The 21586-nt window shown below is 57.4% G+C and overlaps 3 protein-coding genes and 1 long non-coding RNA gene across 7 annotated transcripts; 1 reads left to right on the top strand and 3 right to left on the bottom strand.

Moving 5' to 3' along the window:
• Positions 1–1223: 1223 nt before the first annotated feature.
• LOC147414235 (uncharacterized) lies at positions 1224–5226 on the bottom strand. Of its 2 annotated transcripts, XR_015183937.1 has the most exons (4): positions 4940–5226; positions 3541–3625; positions 3179–3377; positions 1224–2430 (listed from the first exon to the last, which is right to left on the bottom strand). It is a non-coding gene; the product is annotated as an uncharacterized LOC147414235 (long non-coding RNA). The 2 variants fall into 2 exon arrangements; XR_015183936.1 differs by lacking the exon at positions 4940–5226 and having other exon boundaries at positions 3541–3887.
• A 2551-nt stretch (positions 5227–7777) lies between these two features.
• On the bottom strand, positions 7778–15029 carry NSFL1C (NSFL1 cofactor). 3 transcript variants are annotated; one of them, XM_086474871.1, is made up of 9 exons: positions 14907–15029; positions 13996–14093; positions 12960–13034; positions 11595–11760; positions 11160–11252; positions 10434–10543; positions 9849–9986; positions 9191–9355; positions 7778–8183 (listed from the first exon to the last, which is right to left on the bottom strand). In XM_086474871.1, exons 1-9 carry the CDS (start codon positions 15006–15008, stop codon positions 8021–8023), a joined length of 1110 nt encoding a protein of 369 aa, XP_086330997.1. In that variant the 5' UTR covers positions 15009–15029; the 3' UTR covers positions 7778–8020. The 3 variants fall into 3 exon arrangements, with proteins under 3 accessions (XP_086330997.1, XP_086330995.1, XP_086330996.1); XM_086474869.1 differs by having other exon boundaries at positions 11595–11781; positions 14907–15022; XM_086474870.1 differs by lacking the exon at positions 11160–11252 and having other exon boundaries at positions 14907–15022.
• Positions 15030–15452: 423 nt separating this feature from the next.
• Positions 15453–17676, bottom strand: LOC104353645 (tyrosine-protein phosphatase non-receptor type substrate 1-like). Its single transcript, XM_086474868.1, has 5 exons — positions 17536–17676; positions 16839–17192; positions 16275–16589; positions 15787–16140; positions 15453–15693 (listed from the first exon to the last, which is right to left on the bottom strand). The coding sequence occupies exons 1-5, from the start codon at positions 17606–17608 to the stop codon at positions 15590–15592; spliced, it is 1200 nt and encodes a 399-aa protein (XP_086330994.1). The 5' UTR covers positions 17609–17676; the 3' UTR covers positions 15453–15589.
• Positions 17677–18597: 921 nt separating this feature from the next.
• LOC147414234 (signal-regulatory protein beta-1-like) lies at positions 18598–21117 on the top strand. The gene is made up of 5 exons (XM_086474872.1): positions 18598–18670; positions 19601–19954; positions 20079–20277; positions 20687–20729; positions 20989–21117. Exons 1-5 carry the CDS (start codon positions 18598–18600, stop codon positions 21115–21117), a joined length of 798 nt encoding a protein of 265 aa, XP_086330998.1.
• Positions 21118–21586: the final 469 nt, after the last annotated feature.

Here is a 21586-nt window from a genome sequence, read left to right as displayed (position 1 = left end):
AAGTGGCTGGAGCAGCCGGGGAGAGGGCAGCAGGAGCAGGCGGGTTCTTGTCCCGGGTCACTCCCCAACAAAGCCCTTCTGTCCCCAGGCAATCCAGGAGGACCAGGAGCCAAGTTCTGTCTGCTTATTCGGGGCTGCGGACCCCCCCCCGCCCCTTTGCTTTGCCTTCTCCTTAATGGGTGCAAGGCATTGGCACTGCCCTAGCCCAGGACAAAGTCACTGAGAGCAGGAGGCGTGGGATGCATTTTCCTTTCTCTGTTCAGCGAGATCTGCAATTATCAACCTCTTTCAGTCTGTGAGCTCCTGAGAGATCTCCCACAGCAATGCAGAACCACCCCCCCCACCCCCCCCCCAGTATGTTTTAGCGTGGTGACAAGAAACGTGCTTTTCTTAGTCCCCTTTCACAGACCCTTCGTTGCCGATATTGCCCAGCAGTCTCAGTATCACAAACCAAAAATTACTCCTACGTTAAGAGCAGTAGGAGCCCAGTTACTCAGCGCTGGCTGTGTGGGAGCAGCCGAGTTCCCAAGGCAGCGGTGCTCACAGCACGCAGCCCGTCACCGTTAAGAGCGCTTGGCAAAGCAAAAGCAGAGGGAGAAATCGCCTTCAGAGGCCAGAAGGCACACAGCAAAAGGCTGGCGGGAAAGGGGTCACACCCGACTCTGACCGCAACTCATCCATTTGGCACAGATCAGGCGCCTCTTCAAAACCAGGCTTCTCCAGCTAGGTCGAACTCAGTCTCCAAGACTGAGCTTATATGCAGCAGCCAGGGCAGAACAACACAGGCAAAGGCCTCTCCCTGCTCTCCTCCCAGGTGACCAAGAGCCACTGGGAGTGTTAAATCCGTGTTAGTGTCCCCTGCGCCACCACCCCCAGCCAAGGAGAACGCAAGCGCCCGTTCTGCAAGGTTCATCACAACGCTGTTAGAAAAATGCGTCATCTTCAGCTCAGCCTTGCCTTGTCCAGTGGGGGTTAATCTAAAAAAACTCCCAGGCTGAGTCAGAACTTGGTTAATAAGCCACAGTACAACTGAGTCAGCGGCATCTCTCTTTGCTGCTATTTTACTGACATCCCAGATAACAAATATCACTCACGCTGGACCACAGCCAGTGCAGTGGGAGCCAAATCCCTGTCTCCCACCAGCATATCTAAACGTACATCCCTATCAGAAAGCAAAATGCATCTCTCCCCACCCAAGAGGAAAGAGGAAAATCAAAAGGAAATATAAAAAGCCGATTTTTATTTTTTTGCCTGGGCCATTTTGTACCCGCTCACCCGCTTGGACAGACACAAGGCACCTTTGGAAATTGTACTCGGCACTTAATCCTCTGGCTCTTTGGCACTCATTTACTCTGCAGGTGCAAATAGCTGCACTTTCTGCTCACAGACTAGAGCGCCAACAGATGACCAACAGTTACCTCCCTGAGTAGCTGTGTAGCTCTCGCTCCCTGGCTAGTTCAGTGCACAATCATCTTCAACGCAGGAGAGCTTTATTTCTGCTCTGCTCGGATCCTCCCGAAGCCTTGTGTCACGTTGCTCAGTGCCTTACAGGAGACAGCATCACCCGTGGGGTCTAGCCGGGATGTCACGCCTGCTACTGCGGCATGGCGAGCTCTCAGCCCGCCTCTGCACAACAGCGGGGTTCAGCTTGCTGCTGGAAAGGCAGATTTTGGTGAAAAGCACCAGTCTCGCTGTTCATCACTGCTATACGCTGGGTTACTTGCTGCAAGCAACAAGCTTTCTAATAACGCCATGTGCCAAGGCCTGGAATCTAACCAAACCAGCTCGCCGTACCCTCCAAGGGTCTGGAGCAAGAGGACGACGCCTCTCCCATGGCTATGCTGAACTGTTCCTCTCAGTTGCTTGGAAATCGGTTTTGAAAGAATAGGGAAAGCGCTCAGCAACGCTGCAGCTACACCCATTTCTGTTGCACAAATACTCAGCGAAAGGCTCAGAAGCAGCCCAAACCGTGCAGTTGAAGAAACAAGGTCCTGCCGGAGTTTACTGACTGCAAAGGAAAGGTCCTTTCCCCAGAACCCCCTTCTCCACTGCAGAAGTATGAGATCTTATCTCTCAAGGCAGCCCAGGGCCCAGGAATGTGTGATGCAAACGCCTCCAATCCAAGCCACGCTCGCTGAACAGCTTTTCTCAGGGTACTATGACCTAGAGACGGGCTGCGCAGGCAAGGGAGCCCCGTTGGAAAAAAAAAATAAAGTCTAAAGCCAGCAAATGGGATTTTTTTGGCATAGAAGCAAGTGGCAGCATTTGGATACGTTCCACTAGCGTGTCCTCTTAAGGTTCACCCCTCCTTGACTGCTCTAAGGACGGCCAGCAGCTCTCGTGTTCCCCTTCGCACAGCTGCCTTCTCTTGGTGGAAGGGGAGTCGTGATGGATGAGATGGGAGAGACAGGGCTGTTGCTACCGTAGGCCCTGTAAGCCAATAAAGAGTTAATTTAATGAAGAGTCTTGAAATGTACCTGAGTAAATAAGAACATCTGGAATCTATTCAGGAACTCCCAGCGCTGGGAAAGACAGGCTCAGTGCAGGCAAGACAGAACAGCAAGTACGATAAGCATTTAGGAATGTAGTAAATAAGACAGAAAATGATAAATTAGTAAATTGAGAGGTGCTTGACACAGGAGCTGTTCAACTGCCAAAGATGGGGGCCTGATGCGTAATTAGGATTATACTACTCTCTGTAGAAGGGCGTAACTGGGAAATGTGGGACTCGTTTGGAAAACCTTTTGCTAAGAAGTCTCTAGAAAGGATTTCTCTTCCCGCTCCTGTTGAGCTCCGCAGGACCCCTGCCGACAGCCAGCCCGCTCACCTGGCCGGCAGCGGCGAGAAGCAGCTCCCTTCGCTCCGGCAGCGCGCACTCGCTTACTTGTTCCCCCATCGCTGCCACAGGAGCCCAGTTGGCACCTTGGTGGCAGCCAACATACGCAAGTCCCCAAGCAGTTTGGAGCGACACACACTCCAGCAGCCCCCAGAGCCACTCACCGCCACCCTGCCTGCCGTGCGTGTGCCATGTGGCACAGCCTGTGCGTTACTCGCAGAGCAAGAAGGAGACTTGCAGCTGAACTCCCCGCAGACATCAACCACCTTGAGGCTTTTTGCCTTCCTCGAGTAAAGTGAAGCTGCCTAAAACACACCAGGAAAGCGGGCAGGGCCATCATACCTGGTTAGTGAGGACTGTAGGTGAGGAGACCCAGCTCTGCACGACTCAGCAAGCGAGTGTGTGTACAACGGCTAATTCCCTCCGCTCCAGGCAGAGCACCAATGCGTGCGTTTGTTGCCGCTGTGCCTGAAGGGTGAAGACACCTTTCCTTGGGTGATACCAGGTTTTTACCATACAAGCACCAATGGAAACCCACAACCTGGTAAGAAAGACAACTTTGTTGTTTCATTAAATCTGTCATTTAAAGTTACCAGTCTCCATCTATTAACATTCGGGTTCACCACAGGCACAAGACCATTTAGAAGCGGTAAGGGGGTAGCACTGTCTTGCTTTCAGTCTAGCAATTCTTCACACAGGCCTACCTGGAACAGCAAACTCCTGAACAGGCACCGGCTCCTGCCCAAGGATTCACGCAGATATAGCAGGTCCTCCCCTCGTCGTGGTGGGCTTTGAAGAAACCCATAAACATCTTGTTTTACGTGACTATGACACCAATCCCCCAAGCCAGTTTTCCGCTGTAACTACAGAGTCAGAAGAAACATCAACTCAAGGTCCTTTTTCTTGATATCCCAGGATCTGTAAAGCAGTGCTGCTTTCAAAAGAAAACCCTCCTGACTGAACTTCTGAAGAACATCCCAGGAGCAAACTGACATCCTTCTAAATCACTCCTCTACATAAAGACAGCAGGGAGCTGAAGACCCAACCAAGAAGAAGCCATGGCATGAAGGTCACTTTCTCCTTCGGGAAAGGTTTAGGGTTGTTCAGCAATGGGGAGCAAAGACTAAATTAAATGTAAGTGATGATAACCAAAGGCAACAAGAAAAAAAAATAGGCTAAGGTTTACAGTCATCCTCTTGTAGCTGCACGTGTGCCCACTGAGATTTCTTGCTCCCCATCTCACTGTTTCCATTTATCTGCCAGCTGGGCTGCCTGAGTTTTGTGCCAAAAACAAGCCACCCAACTGGCTGCTTTGTGCTGTTAATGTCGTTTGACCTGAGCAGACAGCTGAAAGTACAGCTCCACCTAGAAACAGACGTTCCTACACCAGGATCACTGAAAACCTACTTGACCAAAGGCATGGGGATAGCAGAACCTCCTGAGGTAGGCAGACCACTGACCATGCGAGAAACATGGGCTGGGAAACATCCCACGGCAAAAGCAGCATTACAGAGGGGAGGTAAAGTTCCCAGGAAACGGTGCAAAGCGCTATCAGAAAACACAGGAACTAAATCTGAGCAACAAAGACACGTGAAAAGGAAGAGGAGGAAACAACGAACTGTGTACAAAGGAAAAAAATCCAAGGAAGTCCTACAATTACCCGTCTGAGGAAGAGAAAACTGTTAAAATACAGCACTTGGAGAAAAACACTCGGATACAGCGAAAGACATCAGCCCCAGCACAGTCGTAAAACTGGGCTGTATCTTATCACACAGAAATTGAAAAGAAGTGAGTTTTCACGCGAGAGGTGGAGCACTGTCTTAGCACCAGCGTGTGGAAGACCAGGAAGACAGGCAAGACTCCCCTGTGAGGGAGAGAAAAAAGGAAAAATTCAAAGCGAAACACTTCTCTGGGCAAAGAAGGAGAAAAAGATGTTATTTTGCGAGCATAAATGTCGGTTTTCGAAAATCTCAGCTGATGACTCTGTCAGGACAAAGAAAAGGAAATGATAAAGGAAGGAGATTTTACTAGGAAAAAAAAAAAGTCAAATAAACTTACTAACAGCCATCGCAAACTACAGGAGTGTCAGAAATGAGCGTTTACCTTCCTGCAGGGGCCCATCAAACACCGAAGAGCTGCACCAATGACAAGGAAGGTTATTTTCTTTACAAAATCAAGCTGTCTCTTTCCCCCACCTCCCTTTTTCCCACGCTGGTATTATCACCCCTTCCCCATTAGTTAGCCCGGCTGTCATTTTTCCTGTGTAGTTTATTTTGTAGTGAAACGTTCCACCAGCTCACCGAAGGAGATGGTTTAATATAGGAGGTTGCAGGGACGTGGCTTCCAGTTGGTTCCACAGGCTCTTTTGCCAGCTCTGGCAGAAGATACGCCTATCTCGGTTACTGATACCGCTTCAGCGCTCCGCTCCGGCACGCTTCCGATAGCCCGGTGGCAGGGCAGAGCTGGTCCTGCTCGCCAGGAGATAAGGACCGCTCGTTACTTACAAAAACAAAACCCAAGAGAAGAATCAGAGGAAGAAGGAGTCGGCAGCGGCGTCCCAGAGGGGCTCACGGACACACAGGAGCCCAGGGTGCAGGTCCCCGCAGGCAGCCGGGAGCGGGCAGTTTCTCAGCAGGAGCCTTCAAGGTGGAGAGCAGCTTCTCTGCAGCACTGCCACCCTCCGGCGCGGGCGGAAAAGGCGCTTTTCTTGCGAGAGAAGCATCTGCAAGCCCAGAGCCCCCCCTGAATTGATCCCCTTTCCATCCCACTGGCAAGGAGAGCGCTGGGAGGAAACCTGGGTGTGAAACTTCCCACTGGTGAGTGGAATCTGCGCGAGAAAATCCTTGAGGTCGGCAGCGAGACGAGCTGCTGTCTACCTGCCAACCCTCCCTTTCATTTGGGGGAACCAGCGGGGCCAGCCCATCCAGCCAAAGACCGGGGACACCAGCTCTTCCCCTCAGTCCTCTGATGCCGCTGGCTAAGCAAGGCAGAAGCAGGGGACAAGTAGTTTGTGCTCTCTCTGTTAGATGAACTTGCTTTCTGGCTCTAGGGGCACATCCTGTCCAGTGGTCTGGAAGATCTTGTCCCAGGTCCCCAAAACGGCGGGTGGGGAGAAGCTCAGGATACAAGAACTCCTCCGATGAACTAATAAAAATGACTGACTTCCCACAAGGCAGCTGGGACTATATTTAGCTCCGAGGGAAATCCCCTTTCTGAATTCCCTCTGTACTGGTTCACGCCGATTACTAAGTGGTCATAACGCACAACGTCGAGTGACGCAGGCAGGCAAACCCCAAGCTCACCTGTCAGAAAAAAAAACAACCAACTTTAAAAACGCTGCTGAGATTTTTAAATCTCATTTAGCTGAGGACAGCTCAGCACTGGGAAGCCCGCTCGCAGAGCAACCCGAAGCGGTAAGAGCAGACACCCACGTGCCCATCCTCCAAAATCTGAGAGGAGACGGCAGCCGTCACTAGAAAGGGTCAAACGCCGTTTTCCTATTTTGCGGGCTTTTAATGGTAACTTCTACAATAATTTACAAATTTGTTGTTACGCACATTATAGATCCATTCAGTAATGAAAAATGTAAGTTAATTCAGCTCCGAGCTGAGAAACTGCTGTAAAAGTGCCCTTGCCTGGTATCTACCTCCGCAGCTTTGCGGGAGCGCAGCCAGCCAAGCGAGTTTCTCATGCTGAACCTGCCCGACCTGCTGGCCCTCCCCCAGCCGGCACCTCCCTCCAGCGCCAAGGTGAGGACCTGGAAGCTTCAGAGCGCTGAGGGGGGGTTGGCTGACAGCGCAGCAGCCGCAGGGCTCCAGCGTGACTAAGGCAGGACGCGGACGGCACGCTCCCACCCTTCGGCACGCTCCGACCCTTCGCAGGGCACCGATCCAGCCTCTCCCAGGGGGATGGCGCTGGGTGCTGCGCAGCTCCCACTCAGCCGACGCCTGGAGGCGCCCGGTGCCGCACAGCTCCGAGTTCTGCTCCGAAGCCCAGGGCTAGGACAGCAAGCGTGCTGCGGGTCGCTGCAAAGTGCCCTGGCACGAGGCTAGATGGCAATGCCGACGCTAGACCAGCGCTACCAGTCCCTCGTGTCTAGGCGTAACGAATTCACCCGCAGGATTCTGTTCAAAGGAAAGAAAGCTATGGAGACCCGAGCCCGAAACATAAACAGCGGGACAGACCTAAAGCTGGAGGACTCCAGGTGTTCAGCTACGTTAGTCCTCAGCGAGGAGAGGAAATAAATCAAAGGGTACTACAGCCTTGAGTTGTTCCACCTGAGCTGTTTCCATCATCTCAGTAATTCACCTCAACATAAAACTTGCTTTCCAGTAAGATAAACCCTGTTTGCCCTTTACTATCAGTCACTTCAAGCTGACTCAGCTTTGTGCCTTCTTGGCAAGAAAAAGTCAGCAGCAGGGTTTCTCAGAGAGATGCGATACAGCCAGTTAAAAGCTGCCACCAGTCTGGACTGCTGGAGCAAGTGCAGGCAGAGCAGGCGGGTACTGCAATGAACGCCCCTAAGAGTTCTGCCGACGGAAGGAAAGTCAGGACTTTCTCTCCAGAAAAACCCAAGAGCAGCATTAAACCTCGCACCTGCCACATCCCTTGGAGTTTTCCCCACACGGAGCAACAGCTGTCTCACAAAGCCTTCCCCCACAATGCTCTTACAGCAGCGTAACCATTCTCCCGACAACCACATCACCCATGCTCGCCTAGTTTATATTTAATGTGCCAAAATAACGGGAGTACTTTGCAGCAGTCCCTGGAGGAGAGGGAAGAGTAAAAAGGCTGTGATGAGCAATCAATTGGCATAGGTGGAAAGCGCTGCCTGGGAGCTCCCTTCCCTCTTACCTTCCTCCCCTCTAAAGAGCACAGTAACGCAATCCACAGAGGTAACTGAACTCTTGTGGGAGAATTTGTGGCACAATAGGCTGCAGCTCCTTTCAAAACGGATTCGTTTCGTTTATTTATTTTAAAGTCCACTGATCATCATCATCACGAAAAAAAAAAAAAACAAAACCAAAACAAAACCCATGGGAAATGAAACTAAAGAGGAAAAAAAAAAGTCCAATCAAGACCTAAGAACCCAGAGCTACGAGTAGATGTGAGCCGGCACAGCGCGGCGCGGGACGAGACGACACATGCGCGCTGCGGGCAGGCGTGTGGCGAGAGGTGGGCTCCTTATGTTAACCGCTGAACAATGACAGCATTGAGCAGGTTGGCTTCCTTCAGGGTTTGGTTCTCGTCAGTCAGCTCTTTATTTGGGAAGGTGGTCATGAGGACAAAGCTGGTGGCAGCCATCGCTGGCCGGGCATCTACTATGAAGAGCCGGATGTCACGGATCCTGTCCGAAGGGATCAAACACACAAGGGTGATGCCGTTACTGAGCATCCTGTAAAAACCCACGGCAACAGCCTCAACTCCCGCTTTCCAGAGCATGCAACCCTGCAGCCACTGCGCCTGGTCCTGAGCTAACAGCAGGGGCTGCAGCTGGATGACTCTGATTTAACCTGCTCCTCCGCAGGCTCCCGTTCAGTGCAGTAACACAAGCTGCTTCCCAGAGCTCAACGTTCTGTCACGCTGCCCGACAGGAACGCCTGTGCTGTCAGGCAGCTATTTGACATGGAAAGCTTCTGAACCCTTCAAGATGCACAGATTAACAACTTGCTTGACACCAGCTGCTCTAAGTGACTGAGCTCATCACACCCAGCATCACCTATGTGATCTCAACTCCCCAGAGCAGCCGCAACAGTGACACTCGATCTATTTCCTGCACCTGATATTAGAAGGTTTTTGTAACTTTTGGCTCGATTGTCTTCTAGAAACTGGATGAATGAGTATGAATAAATGGCCACCAAGCCCAGGTAGGTGAGAAGGACTTCAGGAGAGAAGTCTTAATGAAGCAGCAGGGTATATAAGGCAGCTTTGCTCATCCAAGGGAGCTGAACTGCTGTAAGAGCATCCTGTGGTGCTCCCTTCAGCCCAGCAGAAAAGTCTGAACTGAGAGTCAGAACACCTGAACCAAGTTCCTAGCTATCCAACAGCTTCTAGAGCCCTTAGAAGAGATTCAGGTTTTTATAGGTGACATAAAGGAAAGTTCTGCTGATAATACCGAAGCTCCCAGGTGCAGTGTCACTGACTAAAACCCACCACTGTTCGGAAAGCAAATCTTATCCGACGGTTAACGACTGCCTTAAAACCCCACAGTAATTTTATCCCTATTCACATATTCAGAAGGATCCCCAGGGATCCTTTAGAGGGCTAGCCAGGACTTTAACATCTGCTCCATCAGTCTGCAGTGTTATTCAGGCCTTCCCAGTCAGTAACCCGCGTTCCCGGTCGCCTTCGTACCTGTGATTGTGGTTAAACTTCTGGACCAGTCGCCCACCGTCAGCGAGCCGTATTTGGATGTTGGTGATGGGCTCCGACTCATCAATGCTGATGGCCGAACTGGCTTTGGCTTCGTTCTCTGCCTGCTGGGCTGGTGAGCTGGTGCCCATCACCTGGGGCACGGTGCTGAGAACCGGGAGACACAAGGCGAGCTGTTAAAAACCGAACGACTCCCCCCGGCTGCAGGGTGCCAGGCGGTGAGCTTACCGCCTGCTGGGCCCAACTCCCAGCGTTCCCAGTCAAGAGACACCAGTGCAAATTGGAAGGAAGAACTTAGGAGTCAGTGTCTAGAACTTCACCTCTACCATCTCCCTTTGGAGCACCACATCATGGGTCTTCACACCCCCACGGGGACAGGGGCAGCATAACTTGGAAATACTGCTTCTACATGAGGTACCATGGTGGTTCCAAACCAGGGATCCACCTCCTGCCACGGAAAGGCCGAGCCATCCCACAGCACACGCCACGAAGCCTCGTTTCCTCTCTTAGGGGAACACCTCACACACCTCAGGCACCGAGCGCCTTTACTTCAGAACGATGAATCAAAAGGCTCAACCTAGCAAAACTCTCGGGTGACTCACGTCACACACACGGCAAACCAGCACTGCTGTCTTCTCACCTGCCCAGCTTCTGTCCTTCTCCAGTAAAAGCTTTGAAGACACTTTTAGGTTTCACATACTCCTCATCGCGGTGATCCTCCATATCCAGGTTCACTTGTCCGCCCCGCGCTAACCTGCGCAGCTCTGCCGGGACCTCCCTGCAAAGAGAACACCCCAAGTAAGGCAGCTGCCTGGAGCAGCAAGTCAGGAAAGCGCAGAGAAAAAGCACCAGCCACAGACGTCTGCAATTCCAGGACCCACAGCGAGCCCTTTTTGAACTAACAGGTCAGATGCACACCTCCCCGCTACCCGACACAAGTTAAAGGTTACTTTTCCCTGGAGTTACACAATACATGAGAAATTCTCAGCCCAAATATGAAAGTCTGTTTGTTCACTTCAACTCTCAAGGCCCCACACAAACCAAAGCCACTTCCCACTTATCCGAAGTCAATGTTCAAGCCTGCCCTCCCAGAGCTTCCCCAGAAAGAAATCTCGCTTTTCTAAGAAAGCTCAGGTGAAATGTGCCATTGAGTCCACATCCTGAATCCCACAAACCCTCGCGGTTCAGAAAACAGCTGTTCTTTCTCTCCCCTCTCGCTCCGTACCCTCTGCGGATATCATCCAGAAACTGGGCATTGGACGGATCCTGGTAGCTCCTCAGTTCTCCGCTGTCCAGACTGAATCCGCTCTTCCAGAGCTTCAGTACAACGTGCACCTGCAGCAGCCCCCAAACAACCATCAGCCTCACGGAAGCATCTTAGCGAGAACAATAACCTCAAGCTCAAGCATTACAAGCTCCTGACTGGCAGAGGAATTTCAAAGTGCACAAAACATCCCAGCCAGGTTCCTCTGGGTTGAGAGAAAACCCCAAAGCACTGCGTGTCACCACAGACCCCTTGTTGATAAACATGGTTGAAGAGCCAAGAGTTTGCTGGGCGAGGAGCCTAAACCAAGCTCCCACCAAGGCCTACAGGTGTAGCTGGCCACAAACCAAGCACGAGAGAAGCTTGCATTGATGCTGTCAGCTCCACATCTCTTCAACGGAGAAAGAAGAGTTAATCACCCAGCGCTCTTTGTGCACCATTTTTCACCATCCGCACTTCTAAGGAACACTCAGATTCTTAATTAAAAGTTCATTAGCAAAGTGCTTACGCAAGACCCAAGCATCTATTCTTTTCTAATCAGAAATCCCGCGAGAAGCAGGATTTACCATACTTCTATCCTCCTGAATTTCTATCAAGCTTTCTAACCCTCTGGGCTCACAAGCTGCGTTGCTACAGCGGAGAAATCCCTGGGGTGACATCTACAAACCAGAACGGAGCGATACTCACATCCTGAGCGGAGTTCTGTCTCCTCTCTCCCGCCACATAAGCCGACTCCTCCTCTGGAGTAGCCCCGAGGCGATACCCTCCCCCTGCGAAAGGCTGCAAGAGAGAGGGGCAGAAAAAGAGGCTACAGAACGACACAAACCCCCGACAGCTTCCCCTTCCCCAGTGCCGTCACGGATGAACCGGGGGGGCTCCGTGGCATCAGCAACATCTATCGCCCTGCAGGTGCAGTGACCAGCTTGAACAAGTTAAGAAATATGGGACAAGAAAGTGGCTTTTCTTGCCCCTGTGACACACAAATTGGAGCTGTGCTAGGAGAGGAGTCCAGGCTTAGCTCTCCTGTTAAGGTAACTCCAGGACTCCAGTTCCAAACGCTGTCCCAGCGGGAGCCTTAACTGAAACGGGGAATGGAAGGAAGAAGAACTCCTCACTCCTCACTTTAGGCTTGCTAGTCTCGCCACCGCTCTTGGCCGTCCGATCAACCGCCACTGCGCCGTGCTCCTTCGCTCCTTTGAACAGATCCTCCACCAGCTCATTGGGACTCTTCTTCCTCGGAGGGCCCACGATCTGCTGCCCGCTTCGCTCCGAGCCGCCGGCATAAAACCTAACAGAAAGCACAAGGCTTCTGGGTAAGACTGGAGCGCGGCTGCCCTGGGAGAGCCATGGGACAGGACCCAGCAGTGTTATATCGGGATTCCGCTCGTTTTTGTACAGCTTGGATCAACAAATATTAGCTGCTACCAGCAGGTCTCCTACTGCAGCCCCTTACTGGTTCCTGTACTGCAGAAACTTTCTTTTTATGTCAGTTACTGTAAAATTATCCCTCGATCAATAGCAATAAAGCGGTAAGTCTCTCAGGTCTAGCAGCAGAAACACTCCAGACCGACAAGGCTCAGCTTCCAGCGCCAGCTCCAGCCGTATGACCAAGCTGAACAAGGCTTCCAGCACGCCTGTGACCTGGCAGGTGGAAGATGATGGGCAACCTCTAACTGGTTATTTTGAGGGCAGGCGCACGTTCCTGCCCCACAAACATCACCACAGACAGGACGGATCCAAACTCTCAAAGCAACAAACACCCCGTCACTGACGTGCCATGAAGTGCTCCTGGAAGACTGGGCTCATTAGCTTCCAGACGGCTCATCACATGCACAGAGCAAGCTCGCATCTGGCTGCAGAAGAGGTTGAGCCACCTTAAGGGACACCAGTTCCCTCCAATTTACCTCCCCTGTTAACCTTCAGGGTATTTAACTGCTTACAGCTGACATAGTAGCTGACTTTCCCATAGTGCGCCACGTTCCCATCGAAAGGGGACCTACATTTTTCCTTCCACCTCCGCACTCCCCCACAGTACCCTTAGGCAGCACTTCAAAACCAAAAAAAAAACCTCCAAACCAGAACACCAAACCCCAAACCCCCAACCAAAAAAACCCAACCCCAAGCAGAAAGCAAACCCATCCCTGCATTATTCCCACATTTCCATTCTCTACGGGCACAAATGATGATCTGGGCTTTTTTTTTGCTTTCTATTCTTAGCTTAGGGCCTCCCCAGCCTGCCTTAGGCTTTCTTTCCACAGCACAATCCAGCGATGAACTCTGGTGCTTACGCAGCCGTGCTGAGCACGCGCTTGTGCGCAGGGTTTGCACTGACCAAACTCGAACCCCAGATTTTTCACGGCAGCAATTTCATATTGACTTAAATCCCCTTTTTAAAAAAAAAAACAACAAAACCCTACGCCAGCAGCAAGCTGTCACAAAAGCACGCGGACAAACGCCCGGGTTTTAAGTCCTTAACTGCAAACTTACCGCTGTCCCTCCTCCTCTTCATCATCATCCTCCTGCGCATGAACAAGGTCTCGAAACGATGTCACTCTGTGGTCACTGCAGAAGCCAAGCGGAGAAGCCCATCAGCCTCATGACACGTTTGAGCCACAAAAGCTCCCGCGCACGGCAGCGAGCTGGACCCTGCTCTGCTTTTAGGCTCCGATTCGTGACTCTACGAAACGCCAGGTCAGCACTGACGCAACCGAGCGGCGAACCGAGCTCTCGGGCCTCTCTGCCAGCTGCACCGGCAGAAAACCGGAGCGGGCGCGCTGGAGGAGGCCCAGGCAGCGGCTGCAGCCACAGGAAAAGCGGCGAGTCCTGAGTCACCTTCCCTGCTCCTGCCCTGGATTGCGCTGCCTTTTCCAAAGAGCCACCGCTTCCGAACCCGCACAAGCGCGGGTTTCTCCGCCAGGACCTGCCCCCACGCCCTTCCCCTCTCGTTGTTTCTGCCCAGGCTGTCAGCCGTGATCCAAACTGAAACACGGGTCTTCTACGACCCTGGTCTTCTACACCAAAGCCTGAACCAACAGCCCTTTTCCTGCAAGACACAGGCAGTAACTCCTCCTCTCTAAAACTGGGCAGTATTTCCCCACTGCACAGGCAAAACTAACCTCTTTTTGTAACCCCCCGACTTGATCAGATCAGGTGTCACACAAAATTAGAAAATATTTTTCCTGTGGAGATACAATCTGCCCAAATGAAAGCGTCACCAACCGATCGTCCTCTAACCTCAAAAGCCAAATCAAGTTTTTCCTGAGCCATGAGGCAGGTTGTGCTAACTGCTCTTTGGATCAGTTGTGCAATAACACCCGCGCCTGCGGTGTGTAAACGCTGAGGTTTTCACCACTTCTCGAGAGCCACACGAGGTGAAGCAGCTCTAAACGGAGAGCTATCTCTCCTGAAGATGAACATACATCAGTGCTTTGCACAGAGCTTGTGTTTTTACACAAACAGCTTCACCACCAGGTTTACAAGCTGCCGATAAACAGACCGGCCTGAGCTGAACCTCTCTCCTCACCTGGCCGCGGTGCCTCTGGATATAGAGCTGGGTGTCGGCTGGGGGAGAGTCAGAATGTCCTCGTCACCCCCGTCCTCGTAGAAACTGGCAAGCGCAATCTGGAAGGCAACAGGGCGGGAGCTCGTCAGGATGAGAGCAAACACTCCAGAACAAGGGAAAAAAACACACACAGACAATGCAGCTGGAGCTTCTCTCACGCTGGACCTCTTAAGGCCCATCCACACTAAAGACATTTCATGGAATTTCCCCCGTCGGGGGCCCGAGCAAAGCCGAGGCTTCGCCAGCTCCCACGTCTGGCCTCGTTACCTCACCACCCCAGGTGCGCCCCGACCTCACCCGCGGCATTTCTACAGGGGTTCCGCTAAAACCGCTGCTCTGGAACAGCCACTTCTGCGACACCCGCCAGCAGAGCCGCCGTTTCACACCGCCGGATCGTCCGAGGCGGGGCGGGAGCGGCTCAGGGCAGCGGCCGCCCTCCCCCTTAACCGGGGGGTGCCGGCACCGCGCAGAGAAGCACTAACAGCCTCGCCAGCCTTCAAGGAAAACGCAAACCCAGTAAAACCCGCAACCCCCCCCCAGTTCCTCGCCCCGTGCTAGAAATTCGCCGCCTTCAAATTAACGAGAAAACCGGGACGGGCTTCGGCCGCAACCAGCCCCCGCAGCTGAGCCCGACCCTCGCAGCCCAGCGCCGGGCCGGGGACTCGGGAAAGACCGGAGGACGAGGCTTGGGCCTGCAGGAGACCGAGCTCCCGGCCCAGCGCTTCCCCCTCCCTCCTCCTCCTCTTCCTCCTCCTCCTCCTCCTCCACCGCGACGCCCTCCAGGGCCGCCGTCCCCCGCCCGGCGCTGGCCTCGGCCGCGCCCCCGAGCCCCCCCCCCCTCTCCCAGCGGGCCGGGACGGCGCCGGGGCTACCTGGAGATCCCACCCGGCGGACTCCAGGAAGAACCGCGCTCGCTCCTCCTCGACGCCGGTCACGGCCACGAACTCCCTCAGCGCCTCCTCCCTGTCCGCCATCTTGCCGCGGTGCAGCGCCCAAACCCCGCCGGGGCCCGCGCCGGCCCCGCCTCGCTCGGCCCCGCCCCGCGTTGCGCCGCCAAACCCTCCCGGGTGGAAACAACGCACACCCGCCCCGCCCCCGAGCGGCGCGCTCCGCCCTGCCCCCAGCACAGCGGCCCCTGGCGGCCCGGCGGTGCCGTGCGCCGCGCCGAGCCCCGGGGGTGCGGAGCCGAGCACCGCGAATGGGCAGCACCGAGCACCGGGGATGGGCAGCGCCGAGCCCCGGGGATGGGCAGCGCCGAGCCCCGGGGGTGCGGAGCCGAGCACCGGGGATGCAGCGCCGAGCACCGCGAATGAGCGGCGCCGAGCGCCGGGGGTGCGGAGCTGAGCCCCGGGGGTGCAGCACCGAGGATGGGCAGAGCGGAGCCCCGGGGATGCAGCACCGAGCAGCCCAGCGCAGCCTCTGCATCCCGGCCCCTTTATTTCCAGTTACACACGACAAAGTTGGCGGTGACCGAGCCCCCGGACCAGCTCCTGGCACCGCAACATGAGAAACCGACAGAGAGCGGGACGGGGTGGCAGCCGTGACATTTCCTTCCTCATGCCCTCCCACGTTTGAAGAGGAAGATGAGGAGGCCGCCGAGGAGCCCCTTCTCCAGCAGGATGCCGAGCCACAAGCCAGGGCTGAACAGGAGGTTCACACCTGCAGTGGGGACAGTGGATGTGAGCGGCCCAGGCTTGAGGACAGGCATCCCGCAGGCCCCCACTGCCGTGGGGACCAGCAGCTCCCACGCACCATCGTTATCTGTTGGGGACCAGTTGCTCGGTCCCTCCCTGTCTGGGGCAGAGATCTGCAGGGTGGCCGTCCTGCTGACGGGCTCCTGGGCATCGTGCACCACTCGGCAGGTGAACACGGACCCGTTCTTCTCCTCCGTCGCTTGGACCTTCACCAGGCTCTTCAGCTCGAACAAGCCCTGGCGGGTCTCCACTGGCTGGGAGATGTTCTCCACCTTGATCTCCATCCTGTTCTCCAGCCAGGTGACGGCCACTTCTCCTGGATAAAACCTCTCCACGTGGCAGGTGAAGTTCACGGTCTTGTTCACCTCAATGCGGCTCGGCGGGTCAGTGACCACACGGACACTGGGAGAAACTGGGAAGAGAGGCACTGCCTGGTGCCTGGCGACCCCCGGCTCCGCTGCCCGCAGGGTGCCCTGTCCCTGCCCCAGGACCCCCTGCCCCGCAAGAGATGGACACCCCGAGTGCCGGTGCCCCCCCAGCCCTCACCTCGCAGGGCTTCGCTGAGCCGGTACGTCCCCGTCAGCGGGGCCGCCAGCGTGGCGTGCCGCACCTCGCAGGAGAGCTGTGAGCGGACGTTTTCCTCACGCAGTATCAACTCCACGGTGCTGGACATGTTGTAGGAGGATTTTGTCCGCTCAGGGGTGATCTGGGGCTGCTGAGCTGCAATCGGGACTCTGTCCTTGAGCCATTTCACATTGATGTCTTTGGGGAAGAAGCCTCTGGCCGTGCAGGTGAAAGGCACCAATTGCCCTGGCCTTGCTCTGCGGACGGGCCCAGACACGACTGGGGGGGTGGGCTTGGCTGTGGGGAGAAGCGTGGGGCTGTCACACTGGGCTCTGCCACCCCAGCCCGGCCCCGGGGCCGCAGGGAGTGGGGTCTCCCACAGGGGTACGGGTGCTCCCAGGGATGGCCCATGGGACCCTCTCCTGGGACCGGCCCCCGAGCCCCTTCCCCATCCCCACTCGCCCCGAGCGGTGCCCACCGGGCTGGGATGGGCTGTGCCAGGGGCTGCGCCCGGCAGGGCTGGTTCCCACTGGGAGCCCCACTCACCGTGGACGGACACCTCCGTGCCCCCTCCACGCCGAAACACCTCATTGCCACCGACCAGCAATCTGCGGAACTTCACGCAGTAATAGGTGCCGGCGTCCTCGGGCTGAGCATCCCTGATGTGGATGGTGAAGTCCGTGTCGGACCCACTTGCTGCCCTCGTCACGCGGGGGAAGGAGACTGTCTGGTCATAAACGGTCTCGTTCCCACTGCCCCAGCCCTTCAGCCACTTCACAGCACCAGCGGGACCCTCTCCAGACGTGGTGCAGTTCAGGTTGATCGTCTCCCCCGCTGTCACCAACACCTTCTCCTGGGGCTGGTGCAGCTCGAAGCCCTGACCCACCTGGGCACCTGCACCTGGGCACAGCGACAGGAGGGTTCAGGGCTGACAAGGGGCCCCAGAGCTGGGGCACAGCGTGGGGCATTGCTAGACCCCCAGCCCCAAGCCCAGAGCAGGGGACAGAGAGACCTCCCCATCCCTTGCCCCCCTGGGGCAGCCGGGACTGTGGGACAGGGAGGGCCCAGGGCCCCCAGTATGTGCTGGAGTAAAACAAACTCTTCAGCTGGGGACAAAAGCAAGCTGGGAGGGAGGGAGTGAGAGAGGAGCCCCAGATACCCGCGGGCACAGGGAACGGCTGCCCTGCCAGCGGTGAGGGGGAGCGGGGGAAAGGTGCTGGGGCTGTGCGGGGCCCCCACTCACCCGGGGCTCTCCGGAGCAGGAGCAGCATCAGGCAGCTGAGAGGCAGCGCCTGCATCACCGGAGCCGTGGTCATTCCCACGTCCTGCTCCCCGACGGCTCAGCTCGATCCGGCTTGACTCAGCTCGGTTCAGCTTGATTCGGCTCAGCTCAGTTTGACTCCACTTGGCTCAGCTCAGCTCGATTGGGCTCTGCTTGGCTCGACTGGGCTCCGCTCAGCTCGATTGGGCTCTGCTTGGCTCGACTGGGCTCCACTCGGCTCAACTGGGCTCCGCTCAGCTCGGCGGGGTGCTGGCCTCTCTGTCCAGAAAGGGGAAGGAAGGGGCTCACCACGCCCCAAGTTCCTCCACTGACCCCTTGCACAAGTCCCACCCGCTCCCCACAGTGTTCACACCATCTCGTGTCACCAGGCCGGACCTCGCCGGCGACGTCAGTCCCGCTCTGCCCACGGACCTGTGTCACGGCCACGGCCACCGACGCCGAGCAGCCAAAGCGAGGGGCCCCGATCCAGCTCGCTCCCCCAAAGTGAGGGGCCCCGATCCAGCTCGCTCCCCCAAAGCGAGCGGTCCTGATCCAGCTCGCTCCCCCAAAGCGAGGGGCCCCGATCCAGCTCGCTCCCCCAAAGCGAGCAGTCCTGATCCAGCTCGCTCCCCCACGCGTGGCCAGCCATCCTGGGGGCATCGAGGGGACACCCACCCCTTGCCAGCAGGACCGGCCCACGGGCTGGCATCCCTGCCGGGCCCGTGGTGCAGAGCTCACCCGGGGCTTCTCCCCAGCCCCCCCTGCAGCCAGCGCTCCGGCCGGCTTTTGCCGACCCGGGGACGGCGACAGGGACGGGACGGGACGGCGGAGCAGCGCATCCCCTCGGGGTCGGGAAGAACCCGGGGCTGCTTCACCCTCGGGCGATGCCCTCGGGCGGGTGAAGCCCGGGGGAGCTCCCGGCCGCTTCCAGAGGCCGGGGTGGCACCAAAAGCGTTAACCGCCCGCGGCCGCTCGCCTCCGTTTCCGCTGCAGCTTCTCCTTTTCCTTCTCCCGGAGCCCGAGCCCAAAGTTCGGGCAGTGCCCATGGCTTGGCGAGCCGCTGCGGCCGCTCAGCTCCTGCTCGGGCAGCTCAGCCTCCTCCCCCTGCGGCTCCCGGGTGAGTCCGGGCCGGGGGACGGCGGCGGCGGCAGCCCCCAGCCCGCTCCGCCGCTTCCCTGCCCCGGCGGCGGCTGCTGCTGCCCGGGGGGCGGGGAGGGGGGCGCGAAGGGGGGGGAGGCCGGCGGAGATAAACACCGGGCCGGGGGGGGTGTTTTTCTCCTCCGACCGCCTTTTTTGGGCTCGGGGGGGGGCGGGGGCAAGGCGGGCTCCGGGGGTGCAGCGCCGAGCCCCGAGGGGGTGCGGAGCCGAGCCCCCAGGGGTGCAGCGCCCAGCCCCGGGGGGGTGCGGAGCCGAGCCCCCAGGGGTGCAGCGCCGAGCCCCGGGAAGGTGCGGAGCCGAGCCCCCGGGGTGCAGCGCCCAGCCCCGTGGGGGTGCGGAGCCGAGGCCCGCCGAGCCGGTGCCGAAGGTAACAGGGGGCTTTGGGCAGGAGAGGTTTGGGGACAGGAGGAGTTTGGGGGAAGGAGGGATTTGAGGGCTGCGGTCATCTCCGGGACTGCACATCCCTGCTCAGAGCTGGCTCCTGGCCGGCTGCGCACAGCCCTGGGCTCTGCACCCCGTTTCCTCGCAGAGCCCCAGTAATCCTGGCTCGTGTTGCACAGAGTTAATGTTTAACAACACTCGGGAGTTTTTCCTGCCAGGAATTCCCCTTGGCTGCCTCTGTACCTCTCCGGACTCCAAGCCTCCGCAGCACCTCCTGTTAAGTGCACGACAGGGAATGCAAATTTGCTTCTTGTTCGTTTTGAGCCCGGCTTCCTCCGCTCCCAGTGCCTGCGGTTTGTCTCTGCCATACCCAGGGATATTCCTCAGCTGGCTGGCTGCAAACTCGGGGCGAGATGGGGCCGCTCTGCCCGGGCCGCTCGTGGTGAGGGGAGCAAGCCCTCGCCTTGCTCCGTCGCTCAGCCCCGAACCCTCCTGTCGCTGTGCCCAGGTGCGGGTGCCCAGGCGGGTCAGGGCTTCGAGCTGCACCAGCCCCAGGAGAAGGTGTGGGTGACAGCGGGGGACATGTTCACCCTGACCTGCACCACGTCTGGAGAGGGTCCCGCTGGTGCTGTGAAGTGGCTGAAGGGCTGGGGCAGTGGGAACGAGACCGTTTATGACCAGACAGTCTCCTTCCCCCGCGTGACGAGGGCAGCGAGTGGGTCCGACACGGACTTCACCATCCACATCAGGGATGCTCAGCCCGAGGACGCCGGCACCTATTACTGCGTGAAGTTCCGCAGATTGCTGGTCGGTGGCGATGAGGTGTTTCGGCATGGAGGGGGCACGGAGGTGTCCCTGCATGGTGAGCACAACCCAGCGAGATGCCGCTCCCGGGGACCCGTTCCGTGGCCCCCACCCTGCCCGCGGTGAGGTCCCGCACTGCCTCGCACCCACCACCCTCTCCCCGCTCTGCCTTGTACCCACAGAGACATCCCTGGTTCCCAGTGTGGTGGCTGCAGCTGTAGTGCTCTGCCTCCTCCTCCTCGGCCTCTTCCTCGCCCTTTACCTCTACAGGAGGAAGCGCAGAGGCGAGGCGGAGGGTCAGTGCCTGGCCAGGCCGGCGGCCGTGGGCAGCTTCTCGCCCATCCCTCTGCGGTGCTGTGCGGGGACCCCCAGCACCCCCAGGTTTGTACCCACCGCCTCTTCCTTCTGCACCCTGAGATGAGTGAACCGCCTTATCCACCTGCCTTATCCCGCTTTCCTCTCCCTCTGGAGCAGTGATTTGCCCCAGACAGGGTCCTTTACTCCCAGGCGTATCGCTGCACTGCTGCTCTCTGAGTTTCACGGGAGCGTGTGGTGGGGAGCACCCAGCACCGGGGAGCTCCCTGCAGCCCCTCACCGTGGTGTCTGAGCCTGGCCCAGGCACACAGACAGCATGTTGTCCCTCTCCATTGCCTTCAGCGTGGGCATCGTGCAGCCACGTGCCACGGAGCCCGGCTGAAATTTGGGAGGGGAATCGTGGGGTGCTGTGCTGGGTGGGGTGGGGAGGGCACCCGGCTTCCTTCAGCTCTAATGGCTCTTCCTTCCCCCGCAGCAGTGAAGTCCTGGATGCAGAGACCTCACATCTGCCCAGCAAGGTAAGAGCGAGCTGTGAGTACGGGCAAGAGCATCCCACGCCGATGCCCCGGCTTGCAGGGACTCTGCAAGGCTCTGGGGCCAAGGTGGGCGTGGGGTGAGCAGCAGCCACCTGCACGGGTGTCCCGGCATGCTCCCCACCATGGCACAGGGCCACCCCTGCAGCGGTGGCACCACCATCCCGTCTGGAACCTGCCCTTAGGGTCATTTTTGCAAGGTTTATCTAGTCGCAGCATTAACCATGTGTGTGCCCTTCTGCAGCGAGGCGGCAAAGAGGACCATGACATCCACTACGCCGACCTCCAGCCCCTGCCCGCGGCCCCGTGGCGCGGCAGGAGCTCCGGCGCAGCCCCCTCCGAGTACGCCAGCGTCAGGGTAGCTGCCAAGTGACGTGCGGCACCGCAGCCTGCAAGGCCCGAGAGCCTGTTTTCGAGGGGAGGAAGCGGGGACGTTTCTGCGGGGCACGAGAAAGCGGGTCCGTTTGCAGGGCGCGCCCTGGTCGAAGCTCGGCACGCCGCGCTCGGAGCTGGCGGAGCTCCCCTGCTTCACTGCCGCCTCGGCAGCGGTGCCGGTGAGGCTCAGAGCTGGACTCGCCGTGCCGGGGCTGGGCAGCAGCTCTCCCAGGACCCAGCAGCCCTCTCGAACGCAGGATCGGGCTGTGAAGCCCAGCACCTCTGCCCTGTGCGAGCTCTTTGGTGATCACCCCCGGAGGACTTCACTCACGCCTGTCTGCACCAGCACGTGCCACCACCGGCACTTTCCTGGCTCAGCAGGTCCATGATTTGTGTTACCTTGTCACCCCTCATTAAAGCCAGCAGACAGCCGTGCCGCCCGGTCCCGCTGTGTTCAGAGCAAGAGT

The sequence above is a fragment of the Leptosomus discolor genome, chromosome 17, assembly GCF_034619465.1.
Source record: "Leptosomus discolor isolate bLepDis1 chromosome 17, bLepDis1.hap2, whole genome shotgun sequence".
Lineage (NCBI taxonomy): Eukaryota > Metazoa > Chordata > Aves > Leptosomiformes > Leptosomidae > Leptosomus > Leptosomus discolor.
The sequence above is the reverse complement of the archived record's forward strand: the minus strand, read 5'-3'. Positions and strand labels throughout refer to the sequence as shown.